Source organism: Pelecanus crispus, chromosome 11, assembly GCF_030463565.1.
Source record: "Pelecanus crispus isolate bPelCri1 chromosome 11, bPelCri1.pri, whole genome shotgun sequence".
Taxonomy (NCBI): domain Eukaryota; kingdom Metazoa; phylum Chordata; class Aves; order Pelecaniformes; family Pelecanidae; genus Pelecanus; species Pelecanus crispus.
In genome coordinates, this window is record NC_134653.1 from 30,514,918 (window position 1) to 30,529,262 (window position 14,345).

At 44.1% G+C, this 14,345-nt stretch overlaps 1 protein-coding gene across 7 annotated transcripts in view; it reads left to right on the top strand.

The window, feature by feature from the left end:
- Positions 1-12,322, top strand: part of GIT2 (GIT ArfGAP 2) — a 33,691-nt gene extending 21,369 nt beyond the window's left edge. For all 7 annotated transcript variants that reach the window (XM_075718246.1, XM_075718241.1, XM_075718243.1 and 4 more), the window contains 4 exons: positions 4,520-4,602; positions 4,739-4,921; positions 9,985-10,048; positions 10,937-12,322. In XM_075718246.1, coding sequence (XP_075574361.1) covers positions 4,520-4,602; positions 4,739-4,921; positions 9,985-10,048; positions 10,937-11,149 — 543 coding nt within the window. In that variant the 3' untranslated portion in view covers positions 11,150-12,322. The remainder of the gene's footprint in view (positions 1-4,519; positions 4,603-4,738; positions 4,922-9,984; positions 10,049-10,936) is intronic.
- The last annotated feature ends 2,023 nt before the right edge of the window (positions 12,323-14,345 follow it).

Consider the following 14,345-nt stretch of genomic DNA (forward strand, 5'->3'; position numbering starts at 1 on the left):
GTTTGAAGTGAGTTCTTTAAGCATCCAAACAGATAGCCATTCGTATTGCCCACCAGTACACTTAGTATCAGCTAGCCTGCTTTTTGCTGACCTTGATAGACGAGAGACTGAATGGCCATGGGAATTGTTTTTAGCAAGACTCCTTTCAGGGCAAGATGAAAGACACCGAGAATGTATAAAGGAAGCTTCAATTGGTGTTCCATCAGGATCTACAAAACTTTGTTCTTAGGGTTTTTGTTAGCTACAGTACTGACTCCAGGAAATAAATTGCAGTGTTACCAAGAAACATGAAATGCATTCTTTAAGCTTATGTTATTCCAAAGACGCTGTCTTTGCTGTGGCCTCATATGAGAGCTGTTAGCTATTTGAAGAAGCCTTGTCCAGCTTCTTAAACTTTTTTTAAACACTGTTCTCTTTTTGTAGTGGGACACTTAAATCTAGTCTTACTCAAATTCGTTTGCTAGAAGTGAATATAAAATGCCACCTTGCAAAAGGACACACTTAGAGAGGCAAATGGTTTGATAGACTAGTCTGTACGTGACAGCTTCTTTTTAGACTGTTTATTTGGGATCCTTGAACTAATTGCAAGTTGCATACTCAAAAGAAGGGAAAAGCACATTTGCATTTTTAGCTCTAGGATAACATCCATTTTTGGCTGTGACTGAAATAATGGGCCCTGAGCAGGTACAGCTTAACGTGGCACAGACTAATGAATGCTGAAGATGAACAACCCATGGCTTCTACACTGCTGTTTGACCAGCCTCAGCTACCAGCTTGCACTGCTTGCAGAAAGTACCCCCCATCATCAGAATGAGTCGATTACATTTCGAGGTCATGCTCTGACTAAACCTCTTTAACTTTGAAGCAGATATCCATACAAGGTCCTTTGGGCTGGTTTTAGATGCTTGTGACATTTCTTAGAAAATAATGAGTAGCTTATACCCATTTTGTTGTATCACGTGTTCAGGATTGAGGCTTTGCTTATTTCAGTGTTAAAACAACACTTTCTGAGAGTAAACTTGAGAGAGAAGTATTTATATTTCTTTGTAAGACAACTGATTTTGAAAAGATCTTTCAAGAAAAGTGCTCTCTTTTTGCTCTGCTTTTTCTGTGTGGTTAATATAATGACATCAGTGCTGTCTCATTCCCTTTCTTGGGCAAGGATTGCAGAGTCTCTAATAAAATTTTACTATATAATACTAAATTTTTCAAAAAACAAGTCTGTGGGTTTAGATGTTGAATGGTCATACTCTGGCCTCTTCTTGCCAGGATAAAGAACCTGCTTTTTTAAATTCTTGTGCCCCCATTTTATTTTGACTGTACAGTGTTTGGACATATCAGTCAAGAAAATACAGGATTTGCAAGTAGGGCTAGATGATAAAACTTACAAGGGAATATCTGCTTGGCCAAATGCAAATCTAGGTTTGGCTGCAGCTGGTATCAGAACTGTGTAGTACTAGAAACTTGCAGAGGTTTCGTTTGTTTTTATTGTACGCTGATTCTGTACTATATTACTGATTCCGTAATATACTATTCTTGTAATTCATTGTTGTAATTTGTATTTCTGACCATAGTGTAGTGCTTTGTCACTAATCATATTGTTTTCCTCTATACGTCTGGGGGAGGGGAAAGGTCAGACCCTACATATAATAGTTTCATATCTTCAAAATATGTATCACTTTTACAATTGATCTTTACCAGCTATCCTGAGAGCTGAGTGTTCAAAAAATGCTTGTTTTCTTTCCTTCTGTGCAGAGTAACTTTAAAATGGACAGAAAGTGTTCATACTCCAGGTGCTTCAGAGTTAAGAATCATTGGTTTTAACATTAGATGAGTGCTTAACAAACGTACTGGATCTTAACCAATGAAAACCAATTCCTAGTCACATTTTTGGTCTGTCCTCGAGGTAGTAGTATTATTTCCTAAGTGTATGGATCAGGGATGCAAACTGAAGGTGTCCCATACAGTCTAACACTTGAGATTCTCTCATCTTGGCTTCAGAGTTTCTGTAAAGCTCCAAGGCTGGTTCTTCAGTGGAGATGCAAAGGACCCTATTGCGTGAGCAGTGTCTGTAACTAAGGCAGGAGCTGATGCAGAGCCTGATCTGTATGTAGAGTGAGACTGATGTGGCGTACTTGCAAATGGACGAGCTGTAGCAGGCACTTCTGATGAGCTTTGCAATTTTTAAGACTGGAGTGGGCGGATGCGTGGTGATCCTGGGGCCTGGCTGAGGATGGGAGTGTGCCTCGGGGGCTTCAAACTGCAAATTCCTGTGAACTGCAGAAATTGGCCTGACAGTAGGTATTCCTAGCATAAACCTCCAGGATGTTGTATTGCCTGGGCATAAAATATCCAAAAAGGCTAAACCAGGTCAGAGAAGGGAGCCTAGCACTCTATGTGAAAGTCTGCTTTGAATTTCTTGCTGACAGAGGGGGCTGTGTGTTAGGATCTGCAGGGATTCCGCTCTTGAGTTGTCATGGTCTAAGTACGCTTATTTGTGTTAGCAGTCTTCTGAGAGGGTAAAAAAAAAAGATGTTGAAAAGGAGTTTAGGAAAAAAAAGCTGAGCCTCATCCTTGCCCACGGATTGGATGCTTTAGTGGGAGGTGCAAAACTGGTCTGTATGGGAGTAGGAGGTGGTGAGTGTTCTGCCATCACGCCTGGGAGGAAGCGCCTGTGCTCAGAGGCAGGGAATGGGAGGCACTCCGGTTCCCAGTGTGGACATAGTCCCTGTGTATCTCCGCAGGGAATGCCACATGAAGGAGAGAGTGGGAAAATAATTGGGCCTCTGGGCCTTTGACTCTGTGTATGGCCTCCACCCTCTGGAGCAGCACTCTGCAGCTGGGCCTTCCTGTGCCGGTCCAGCTGCCACTCTGAGTGGGCCTCCCACACTGTCTGGCCTCCCGCACTTGGTTCAGCCTCCAGCTCTGTCTTCGGCTGTCTCTCTGCCATGGGCCTCCCACTCTTAAGTTTGACCTCACCTTCCTTGTGTGCCTCCCAGTCTAGGTTTGGCCTCCTGCTCTGTGATGGGCCTCCACCCTGAGTTCAGAGTCACAGGCTCAGCTCACCTTGTGCTCCACTGTGTGCCTCCCACTCAGCTGTGGGCCTTTACTCTGGGTTCGGCCTCCGCTGTGGATTTGGCCTCCAAGCTCATGTCAGTATCATAGGATGGTTTGGGTTGGAAGGGACCTTAAAGATCATCTAGTTCCAACCCCCCTTCCACTAGACCAGGTGGAAGGTGCCCATCCAGCCTGGCCTTGTATCCTGCTCTTCATTCGTTCTTTACGTTGGGCTCAGAGTCCTGGTTGGATCAGCCTCCCTCTTTGCAATGGGTCTACAACGCTCGGTCCAGCCTCCACTTGTTCTGTGCCTACAATGCTCACTCTGGCCTTCATTTCCTTGTGTGCCTCCTGCCCTTGGTTCAGCCTCCCCTTTGGAATTGACCTACCACCCTCCTTTTGACACAAATTCTTCAGTGGTCCTCTGCTCTTGTGGCCACAACTCTCGCTTATTTGTCCTTCCAGCCTTGTTCTGGTTGCCTGTCTGCAATGGGCTGCAACTCTCCCTGTTTTGGCCTCCCACCCAACTTTCGGCTTCCAATCTGCAGCAGGCTTCAACTCTCCTTGTTTTGGCCTCCCACCCCTGTTTCAGCCTCCAATCTGCAACGGGCCTTGACTCCCCTCATTTTGGGCTGCCATCTCCGTTTTGGCCTCCAGTCTGCATTGGACTTTAACTGTCCTTGTTTCAGCCTCCTACCCTCATTTTGGCCTCCAGTCTCCAAGTCTTATCGGTTTGGCTTCCTACATGCCCTTTGGTCTTTCACCTGCAGTTTGGCCTCCACTCCACAATGGGCCTCCTGCTGTCGTTTCGGTCTCCTTTTATTTTGGCTTTCACACTGCAATAGTCCTCAACCCTCATTTTGGTCTCCCATTCTGCAGTGGGCCTCCCAGGGTCAGCCTCTGCTCTGTGGTCAGACTCCCATGCTTGATTTGGCCTCTGCTCTGTCACGGGCCTTCCACACTTGGTTCAGCCTCCCACCTTGTGCTGGGCCTCAATTCTCGTTTCAGCCTCCCATGCTCGGCTTGGTTTCCACTCGTGTGTCTGGCCTCCAGTCTGCTGTGGGCCTCCTGCTCTTGGTCTGGCCTCTTTCTCCCTGGTGCTCCTGCCCTCTTCGTTTGGCCTCTGCTCCCCTGTGGGCCTCCCCCTCCATGCCCACATGGCAATTTCGGCGGCAGGGCAAGGATGCTGTGCTGTGGCCGTCTGTCCTGCCCTGCTGGGTGCCGGGGCAGAGCCCTTCCTTCGTGTCTGGTGGGGCCGTGCCGGCAGCACCCAGGGCCTTGGGTACAAACTGGCAACAGGAGCCTGGTACAGGGCAAAGGGGGCACACTGGGCTCCAGGGTAGCGGCTGGTGCAGGGGCTGTTGCGCTAAAGAGCGAGCCCGCGTACGCAGGACATGGCGCCAGCACAGCTCGGGGCTCTTCTTTTCTGGACAACACTGAAATAAATGTGTATTCGTTGCAGGCTTCGAAGCTGGAGAAGCAGAGCAGCGTGTCCGAGAGTGACTACGATAACCCCACTGCCCCTCTGGAGCTGGAGGAGACGGGGTAGGTGCCGCAACGCAGAGCTAACGGCACGGTGACGCAGAGCTAACGGCACAGCTCCGCGCTGTCGGAGGACAGGGACTTGTGAGAGCGGCCAGTTCTGTCCCGCCGGGCCAACCTCTGCTTTGTTCCTTTGCAGGTCAGGCAGGAAGGGTCGGCAGAGGAGTGTCATTTGGCAGGGGGAGGGCTCCATCCCTGAAGACACCGACACAGCCCCCAGCTCCAGTTTGCCCAGTACAGAAGATGTGATTCGGAAAACTGAGCAGATCACTAAGAATATTCAGGAGCTGCTGCGAGCAGCACAAGAGAACAAGCATGACAGGTAAGGCATGAGTGCCAGAAAAGCTCTGGACTTTGTGAGAAAAGGAAGAAAATTCTTCAGGTGTTTGCAGAAGTACAGCCACCACCACCCGTGTTAATGCTGGAGGTGCTGATTTCACACCTACAAAACATGTAGGTCTGTGGTGTTTCCTGGTGTACTGGGCCTAGTGCCATGGGGTGAGCGGGGCTAAGTGACCAGCACACGTGGCGGGAACACGTGCTCCTGTCCAAAAAGCCAGTGCAGCCCCCTACAAGTGGGTTCTGGCTCCAGCGCTGCCCGCTGCCTGCCACCTGGCCTGGCCTGCCCTGCCCTGCCCTGCCCGCAGCTGGCACAGGGACAGGGCACTTTGCTCCCCAGCGCTCTTGTAAAGCCCTGCTGCAAAATGACTGGTGTTTTAGATGCAAATCAAACATGTTGCAGAGAACTTGGCGTAAGTTTGTCTTGGATCTTCAGACCTCTGTGTCCTTAGCTAAGGACACCCCACAGAAGTGTGATAGTAACACCTTGTTTCAGGAAAAAATTGCGAAGGCAGGGAGAATTTGACTTTCCTACTGAAATATTAGTACAGATAACGTACCAGCAAAAGCTATTTTGAGCTATTGGTCTAAACGCAGACGTAGCTGGGTAAGCGGGAGACTGCTCATCTGCACATCAGGTAGCACGCAGCTTCAGCTCTCTTGGGGAACTTCTGGCCCAAGTGAAGAATTAATTTTCAGAATAGCCATGAGCAAGTAAAAGCAATACTGCCCTTGACTGATCATCAGGTGGTGCTCCTGCACAACTCTTTTACTGTAAATAAGAGTTATGTCTTCCCAGGTATGAACACGTTTTAGGTCTGGAACGGCTTTGGTCTCCGGAAAATGTGAACTTGCAGACTGGCAGGTCTTACATTCTGCTTCCTGTCCCAAGTTCTGTGCCCGTCTTTGCCTGTGAGAAGTGGCTGGCGATTTGTGCTAAGCCCTCACTTCCTGCCTTGCTGAGAGAAGTGCACAACAATGGGGCCACTTTTGTTCTGTGTTTTTTCCTTCTTGTACTTTTCTATTTTTAGAAGGGACAGTGCACGGCCTCCTCTCCTCATGTTGAATGGCAAGTTCTAACGTGTTTGCACTGAGCTCGTTGCCCTTGTCCTTCCACTGCAATCCCTTGTTGCTCGTTTCTCACAGATCATAATGAGAAGCAACAGTAAGAGAAGCTTTAAATGAGTTTGGGTTTTATGTATATCACAGTTTACAGTATTTTAATTACTTTTTTTTTAAATCATTGAAAGAAACAATACAGCGTACCTAGTTTTCTCTGTTTTTAAGCAACCTGTTATGTTCTTTTTTGTTTTCTCCTCTGTACCATACGTGGAGTGGGGTGTTTGCCAGTACTTAAATGAGTATAATCTTGCAAAACGCTGAACTATGAAGCTGCTGTTCTTTGTTTTCCTATTCCCTGGCTTTGTCTCAGTGGGCTGAGAACCGCACAGCCTGGGACATGCGAGAGATGGAGTAGGCTTGTTCCACCATTCTCTTCTTGCAGTAGGGGAATGTTTCCTTAACGAAATGAGATACTTGGGGATGTAATAATACATCTTCCAGGCTAGTGCTGGGAACGTTGAAGATAAAAATCACACGCTGCATAGATAATCGGAGAGTAATAAAACGATGCAAGAATATCATCTATTAATGAAACACCTTCTTCCTTTCTTTTTTTTTTTTCCCCTCGCTTTCTTCTGTTCCTTTTCCTGTGCTCCACTGGCCGAGTAGACCATTAGAGCGTGCGGGCACGCTCAAGCTCAGATATAGCCTCGGCTGCTTCAGCACGCTGCTTCCCTGGGCTGAGAGAGCTCCCCTGCAGCCTCTGACCATCCAGCAGCCCGGTCCTGCCTCCTGGTACTCTGGCCTCTGTCCCTGCCTCCCAGGCACAGTGTCCTTTCTCTTTCTCTCTGCTGCCTCTTTCCCTCACGCACCATCTGCACAGGGGTCGTTGAAGGCTATGCATGAAAAGCTTTGGATGATAAACTGCAGATAGCCAGTACAGAGAGCGATGAACCTGTGATACTACCCGTCCGGTCGAAGCTCCCGATACTGATTTAATGGGGAACAGAATCACAGCCTGGAACTGTAACTGTCTCTAGTGTTAAAAGATTCTCTTGTCTCTGTTCTGTTTATTGTCTATCGAGATAAATTAAGTTATGACAACTAACAGCACAACATGGGGTTGCTGCTTCTGTGCACCATTCCAAAAGTAACAGAAGTTTCATGGTTCCCAACATGCAACATTCACACCTGACAGCTTAGGCTCTCAACTGTTTATACAGCTGGTGTGTCAAATGAGATCATTAGTGTCTTGAATCAGTGAAAAGATGTGTGTTCATATAGTATCTTCCAACCTGACCAAAATACTGTTTATTAATGCCCAAATAAAAATGAAATTTAAGTGAGACGTTCTTTAAAACAGAACTTCCCACCTTCTAACCCCGGGTATTATTGCCAGTGACAAATATCAGGAGGAAGAGGTTACCGCAAGTTACTGCTCATGACGGATTCTTTTTTCCAAGCTGTCACTACTTGAATATCTTCCTGATGTCTTCCTGGAATGTGTGTAAACTCAACAATATGTGTCAGCTTATTTCATGGGCTTACAGTGAGTGTTTAGACTATAAAATAAAGCCATTCCTCCAAGACACACTATAATCCTTGCAGCTAACCTAGAGAACATATTATGAAATAATGTCATTAATCTTGGTCTCTTTCATTCAAGTAATTCTTAGGGCTTTCTCTCCCTGTTAGTGGAGGGTTTAATCAGCAAACTGGCTTTTTAATGAGGCAAGGTGCTGTTCAGTGTGGCTTGCAGGGAGCAAATTAATTGTTAACTCAATAGCAGAATGGGAATTACGGTGAACTTCGAAGACGTTTTCTCCACTTTTAGTTTATTTGGAAGAACTCATGTGACTTGAGACATATGGAAATACTCCTTTTTAAAGCAATTTTCCTGCATTGCCAGAATGACCCCAGTGTGTTGCTTCTTTCTCAGTGCATTTGCAAGTGACCTGTTTTTGCACCTTTGGTATTGCAAGATGACTGCATAAATAATCACTGGGGGGGGTTGGGTTTTTGTTGTCTTTTTTTGCCTGAAAGGGCAATGATCTACCATAATCTACAGATGCTGAATATTTTTCTTGAATGCTGTTGCTTTGTGATTTTGAGATTCTCTTGCTTCAGATTGAAGCATGTTAACTCACTCACACTGAAATTGAGTCTTTGAAGCATAAAACTGAGTCTTTTGAAATTAGACTTTTGACAGACCACACTAACACAGCACTTCACAGGAGCTTATGGCAAATAGTCTTAAGATTTATTATGAACAGACCAATTTTCATTTGGCATATAAATCAGAAGTGAAATCTATGAGGACTAATGGAATCTGCCTTTGTTTTATTAGCTAACTCAACAGAATTACTGAATATTTAGCCTAAAACTCACACACTGTGAAAGCAGTTAGTAGTTTGGAGATGCATGTTTCTGTAAGCTGCTGTATGAGAATTGTGTGTTGTCTGTTTACTGTGTATAAACTCATCTAAGAAGGCATCTTGGTGTTAAGTTACCTTCATGTGATGTTTTACCTTCAGTTAAACTTTACCACAAGAGCAAGGTATGAATTCTGTACTGGAAGTTTGGCGTACCCCATTCTCAGTAGGTGTCTAACCTTCCAGTTTGTGAAATGAAAAAGGGGAAATAAGCGCATGGTGCTGCATTCCTGACTTCAGCTGGTAATGAACTGATACAGGGATGGAAATAAATCTTGGAATCAAGGTGTGTCCTCAGTGTGCATCTCTGCAACAAACTAAAGCTCCCAGCCTGGCTGCTGACCCAGAGAGGCACGTGTTTGTTAGAGAGATCGCTCAGAGTTTAGCTGAGAACTGAGGGGTTAAAAGCTTACAGAGATCAGACTTCAGGTCTTGCTGCCAAGTGTTTCGAATACAGTTTTTTGAGTTTACTGTATTTTGGTAACTTAGGTACAAAGTGGTTTATTAAAGGCTTCTACTTTGTAACTTACATGGAAAAGGAGTGCAGGAAAATTGCACTGCTTCAGAGGTGTAGATAAGACAGTCCTATAAATATCAACACTTGGCTGTTAAAATTATTTTTTAAGAGTTTGGATGGCCAAAATTCAACTCTGAAACATAAAATCAATTGAAACACCTTTTGTGGGTTTTTTGAACTTTTCTTCAGAGATTACTGGCTATTTTTAGCTGCTTAACATCCTTAGCAGTTTAAAAATTTTTCTTTTAGTAGTCTGGTTCCACAGTCTCTTGGCTTATGCAGAAAGAGCTCTTTCAAAACAAATGGATAGAGATTTCCCTAAAATGGCAGTAAGCTAAACTTACTCAGATCCCACATACAAAGTGGGTTTTTTAATCCACTTTTTATTGTCAACACTACGCTGAGGAAAAAAAGTTGATTTTTTTCCAAAGCACCTCTGTATCACCAGTTTTTGTTTAAATATTTTCAAGCTGCAGAATCTTACTTTACTTTGTGCCTGACTTACATGAACCAGTTTGCTTGGGCATGCTCTGCCACACGTAACAATAACATGTTGATTGTGCATACACCAAACAGAATGAGCTGAGCAATCGTCTGTACAATTTGGAGACAAATTCTAATATTTGAATAGTTGCACGGGGGCGGGGGGGGGATTAGGAAATGCTAGTATATGAATTAATGTACAGTTAATATTCATAGACACGTTTCCATAATTGCATACAAATTGAGACTTTTTCTGACACTGTTTGGTGTAATAGGTGTGGACAGTTATTCTTCAAACAAACTTTGATCGAAGAATAATGAAAACTTAAATAATTTTGTACTTTTGGTTAAGTTCTTGCTTTTTCTGAAGTCGCATAGTTACAAACGTGTGCTGCACTACCTCCTTCAGTTGCCTTCAGTGCAGCCTACAAAGACATTTTTAGAATATGTAGGGGTTTTGTTACTCAGTTGTTTTTAGAGTAATAGCAGCTGACTAGTGGAACTGAACAGGGAGTCTTTACATAATGAATAATACATTGCATTTTTTTGCAGCTATATACCATGCTCCGAGAGAATACATGTGGCAGTAACAGAAATGGCAGCCTTGTTCCCAAAAGTAAGTACCTTTCAGCATTAAAATGGTTTTGGACTTATTCCTCGTTAGTAGACTTCCCTCCAGTAAATGAAAACCAGAAGCCGAAGGTAGTAGGGAGAAATGGCTAGGTGTTTATGTCAAATCTTGCATCTTTGTATTTATTAGCATGCCAACTGGGAAGGGCTAATTTGTGAATCCAGGCCTTTAATTTTACTCTTGAACTTAAGAGTTTTAAGAATTGCATGCAGTTCCTCCAAAACTGGAGGCTACTTGCATCTAGCTTGAGGAGTCATGTGGTTATATGGGAGTTTTGCTAGACTTGTCCCCCTCAAGGTTCCAGTTGAATGCCATTGCCTGGATTTCTTACTTGCAGGTATGTTTAGATCTGTTACCCATCTACCAAAGTGATCTGTTTCTTCACAGCAAATTTTAGGGAGGGAAATCTCCAAGATTTAAGTGTTTGTAAAGTCTTTACCTACCTCTATAAGACTGCAAGGAAAATCAAATGCTGTTGTGTGTACCTGAGGATTGTCTTGTACATGCTGTCCTGATGTCAGCCAGGACATGGGCTGGGTAGCAGTAAATGGGTGCTAGAAAATTTGTATGAGTCACTTCCTAAATGACAGTGTGAACAGTATTCCCTGCGTACTGCCTGGCAGCGGTTTGAAATCTCCCTGAAATGAGAGAGGAGAAATTCTGGGAACTTGTTTCATCCACCCGTAGCCCACGTCTCTGTGGCAATGTCTTACAACATCTCGTACAGCATGGAGAAGTCTGTGCAGAAAGCATGGCCCTAGCAGCGGAAGTTTTCTATTAAAGAATGCTTGTGAACCACTACTGGCTAATTCAAAGCAACCCTAAAATGGTTTTGTCATTCTGTCGAGTTCAGCTGCTTCTTTCTTTTCCCAGAAACCTAAATCTGAACTGGTAAGGACTTCTTTGCGTCTGCTGACATCTAGTGCCTACAGACTCCAATCTGAGTGCAAAAAAACCCTTCCCGTGGAGACGTGCCCTACAACAGACATCCAGCTGGTCACGCAGCAAGTCATCCAGTGCGCCTACGACATCGCCAAGGCTGCTAAACAGCTGGTTACCATCACAACCAAAGAGAACAACAACTGAGTCACACTTGGCTTTTTAGTCTTGTTTTTTAAAGGTTGAATTTCAAAGATAGGTGTGGAACTTTTCAAATTTTTATGAGAAAAACTAAAGGGGCGAGAAACTTTTTTTTAAAACTCAGTATTATTTTTGCATGTTTTCTAACAATTTTATGATTAATTTAACCCACTGCCTTATTTTGTGCCTGTGTTGCCAGTTTAGTTACAGATAATAGCATGTTGCGAATAGCTGTTGAGCCATTATCACGTACCAACGTTGTACCAAGCTCTTGCTAGATGTTTCCTTGGGGCCACGTTCTTTCAGATGTTGCTTGCAAAACTCCCGCTGAAGTCAGCTGCGCGTATCGGAGGGCAGAATCTCGCCTCTGCTCTGTCTGTCCTGGAGCCTCACGTGCCGCGATGTCGCTGACTGAGAAACCTGCAGCGAAAGAGGCTCTGAAGGCTCCAGGACCGTAACTGCTACCCAGCAGGAAGAAGATTGTAGTCCTGGTAACGGAGTACAAGCCGAATATTATCTGTTCCCATATCAACTGTTGTGCAATAATATGTTTTTAGTCTGCTAAACCAGTAGTAGTTGTGGGCATCCGAGCTTATTACATGTAACTGTACGAGGTCTTTGTCACTTTATCTGTTTTGGAAGGAATTTGAAACTTAATAGTTATTTCTTTTAGTTGTCACTATGCCATTAATATATATGTTTGATGTTACTTTAGGGCATTAGTGGTTAAAATATTATCCTTTGTTTCTGATTTAATGATTCACTCAAGTTTTGTACAGAATTTTACTGTCATCTTCAAGGCACCATCTTGTTTGCAGCAGCATTGCTCAGTAACTCAAGATGCAATTTCACTAAAGATTTCTGTGTTAATTAAAAAACAAAAAGAAGTTAGAAGAGTGCCAGTGCAAAAGCAGCTGTGTCTGCCATAGCATATAACCTCTGTACCTCAACATATCCAAATGTGAAGAGATTTCTGGTATCTAGTAAGTTTTATGCAAATCTTTCAAAATTTTACAGGCTACATATGGAGTAACCCAAGCTAGGCTGCCTGTTAGAAAGGTGGGTGGGTGACAAATATCAGTGTGAGTTTCAGGTTTTTTCATTCAGAACAGTTCACAAAACTGCATCAGACCATACTTTCAAAAATGAAAGTTCTTTGGGAATCTAAATTCCGGGGGGGGGGGGGGGGGGGGGGGGGGGGGCGGAAATCACTGATTTTTGCCTCCGTGTGTGTCCCATTTGGAAGTGTGTTGTCATTTTCAAGGAGCTGGCCACGGCAGTTCAGCTGGCAGCCACTTAAAAGTGGTCTTTTAGTTAAGAGCGAAGTTATGGAACTGCAGTGGCTGTCATGTGGCAGCAGTTGATGTGAACATTTAGACAGTTTCCACAGAAACATTTGTCAGAAATGGCTATCTGCTGTTGCACAGACAGGTCCGCAGTGCTGGTGGTCTGCCAAAACCAGGAACTCTGCAAGGCTTTCTGGTGAAAAACTGCCATATTTAGGTGAACAGATGAACTAAAGTTCAGTGGTTGGTTCCTTTTCAAACCATACTGTGTTTGTACGTGTATATATAAAACTAAGTGCCATAACACTGTTGGATTCTTTCATGTTGTAATTAGCTCCCTTTTTAAAGTAGTACAAGTTTGAGGGAGGGAAGGAATGAAGAGAGTAGATGACAACCCAGTAAATGAATGTTCTTCATTGTGGGTTTTTTTGTTTCCTTTCTGCGCTTCTAAATTCCAGAAATGGCTCTAAACTCATGGGAATGCAGACAGGCTGGGATTAGAACTGCAAAAGACACTTGTAAAACTTACTTTAAAATTCTGCTACTGGCAATTAAATATATTGATAATTTTCAAGGAACTTTTTCTTAAATTGGCATCATTGAAAGGCAGCGGATGGTATTTTTAAATCTCTCAGGACGCCATTGTATGCTTCTCTTTAACATATCTTACCTGATTTCCACAGCAGGGTAACAGAGTTATGTTGAAATTATCAGTTGTTTAAACTTGCCTCTGTACCAAAACAAGCGGACACTTTGATAACTGCAAGCCCTTGTTCCAGCTACGCTAGCTCCAGATTTTCTAAAATGAACCATTTTGCTTGTTGGAAGACCTAGCTAGAAAAACATGGCCAACCCAGAACTGGTTTCCTCTTCTGTCACTTGAAAATGGCATTTCTGGTCGGTTCCCCCAATCTCTGAACAAACGTTTGTTCTAGGTTGGTTACGGTCATGCTGTGTCATCGCTCCAGAACCACGGTGACTGTTGTGCAAGATAGGCAATCTTCTGACGTTCTCAGTGAAACAGAAGTGGTCTGAGCACATGCTGATGTGCTACGTCAGCTCCTTTCACAAACAGGCAGAGTGGTTCAAAACCAACAGTGGAACTGAAGAGTAGTACATAGATTAGCCCTCGAATCATACAGCACTGCAGGTCAGAAGACTTGTAATACCTGAAATAACAACAGTGGTTTTTTTCTTTTATGACTAATCTCCTTTTTCTTTACAAAATGCTGCATAGGAAAGTAAAAAATTTTTTTGCCTTTTTCCAAAACTTGTATTTATCAGTGTCATTCTGTCTGTACAATATTTTGGCTTAATCTTTTGTTTACTCTATTACTATAAAATGCTAAAATCTTTTCAGTGTGCAGAATTATTTGGGGTTATGTGACAGGACAAGGAGTAATGGATTTAAACTAAAGAAGAATAGATTTAGACTAGGCATAAGGAAGAAATTTCTTACAATGAGGGTGGTCAAGCACTGGAAGGGGTTGCCCAAAGAGGTGGTGGAGGCCCCATCCCTAGAAACATTCCAGGTCAGGTTGGACGGGGCTCTGAGCACCCTGATCTGGTTAAAGCTGTCCCTGCTCCCTGCAGGGGGGTCGGGCTAGGTGACCTCTAAAGGTCCCCCCCAACCCAAAGCATTCTGTGATTCTGACTGCTGGTTCTGTAAAGAAAAGATCTTGAAACAGTTCCTGTAGCTGAGCAAAGCCTGCGGTGGGGAAGCAGCACCTGTCTGTGTAACAGCCCCTCACACACTGTGACGGGCTCTGAAGCGTGTGAACTGATTTCAAGCTGCACTTGCCTATGGTAATAGCAAGGAATCACATGCAAAGATCAACTAAAACGCCCCTCCTGTCGCTGCAGCAGCTTGCTCACGTAAAGAAACAAATGGTTGATCAGGTTGCAATTATTATTTA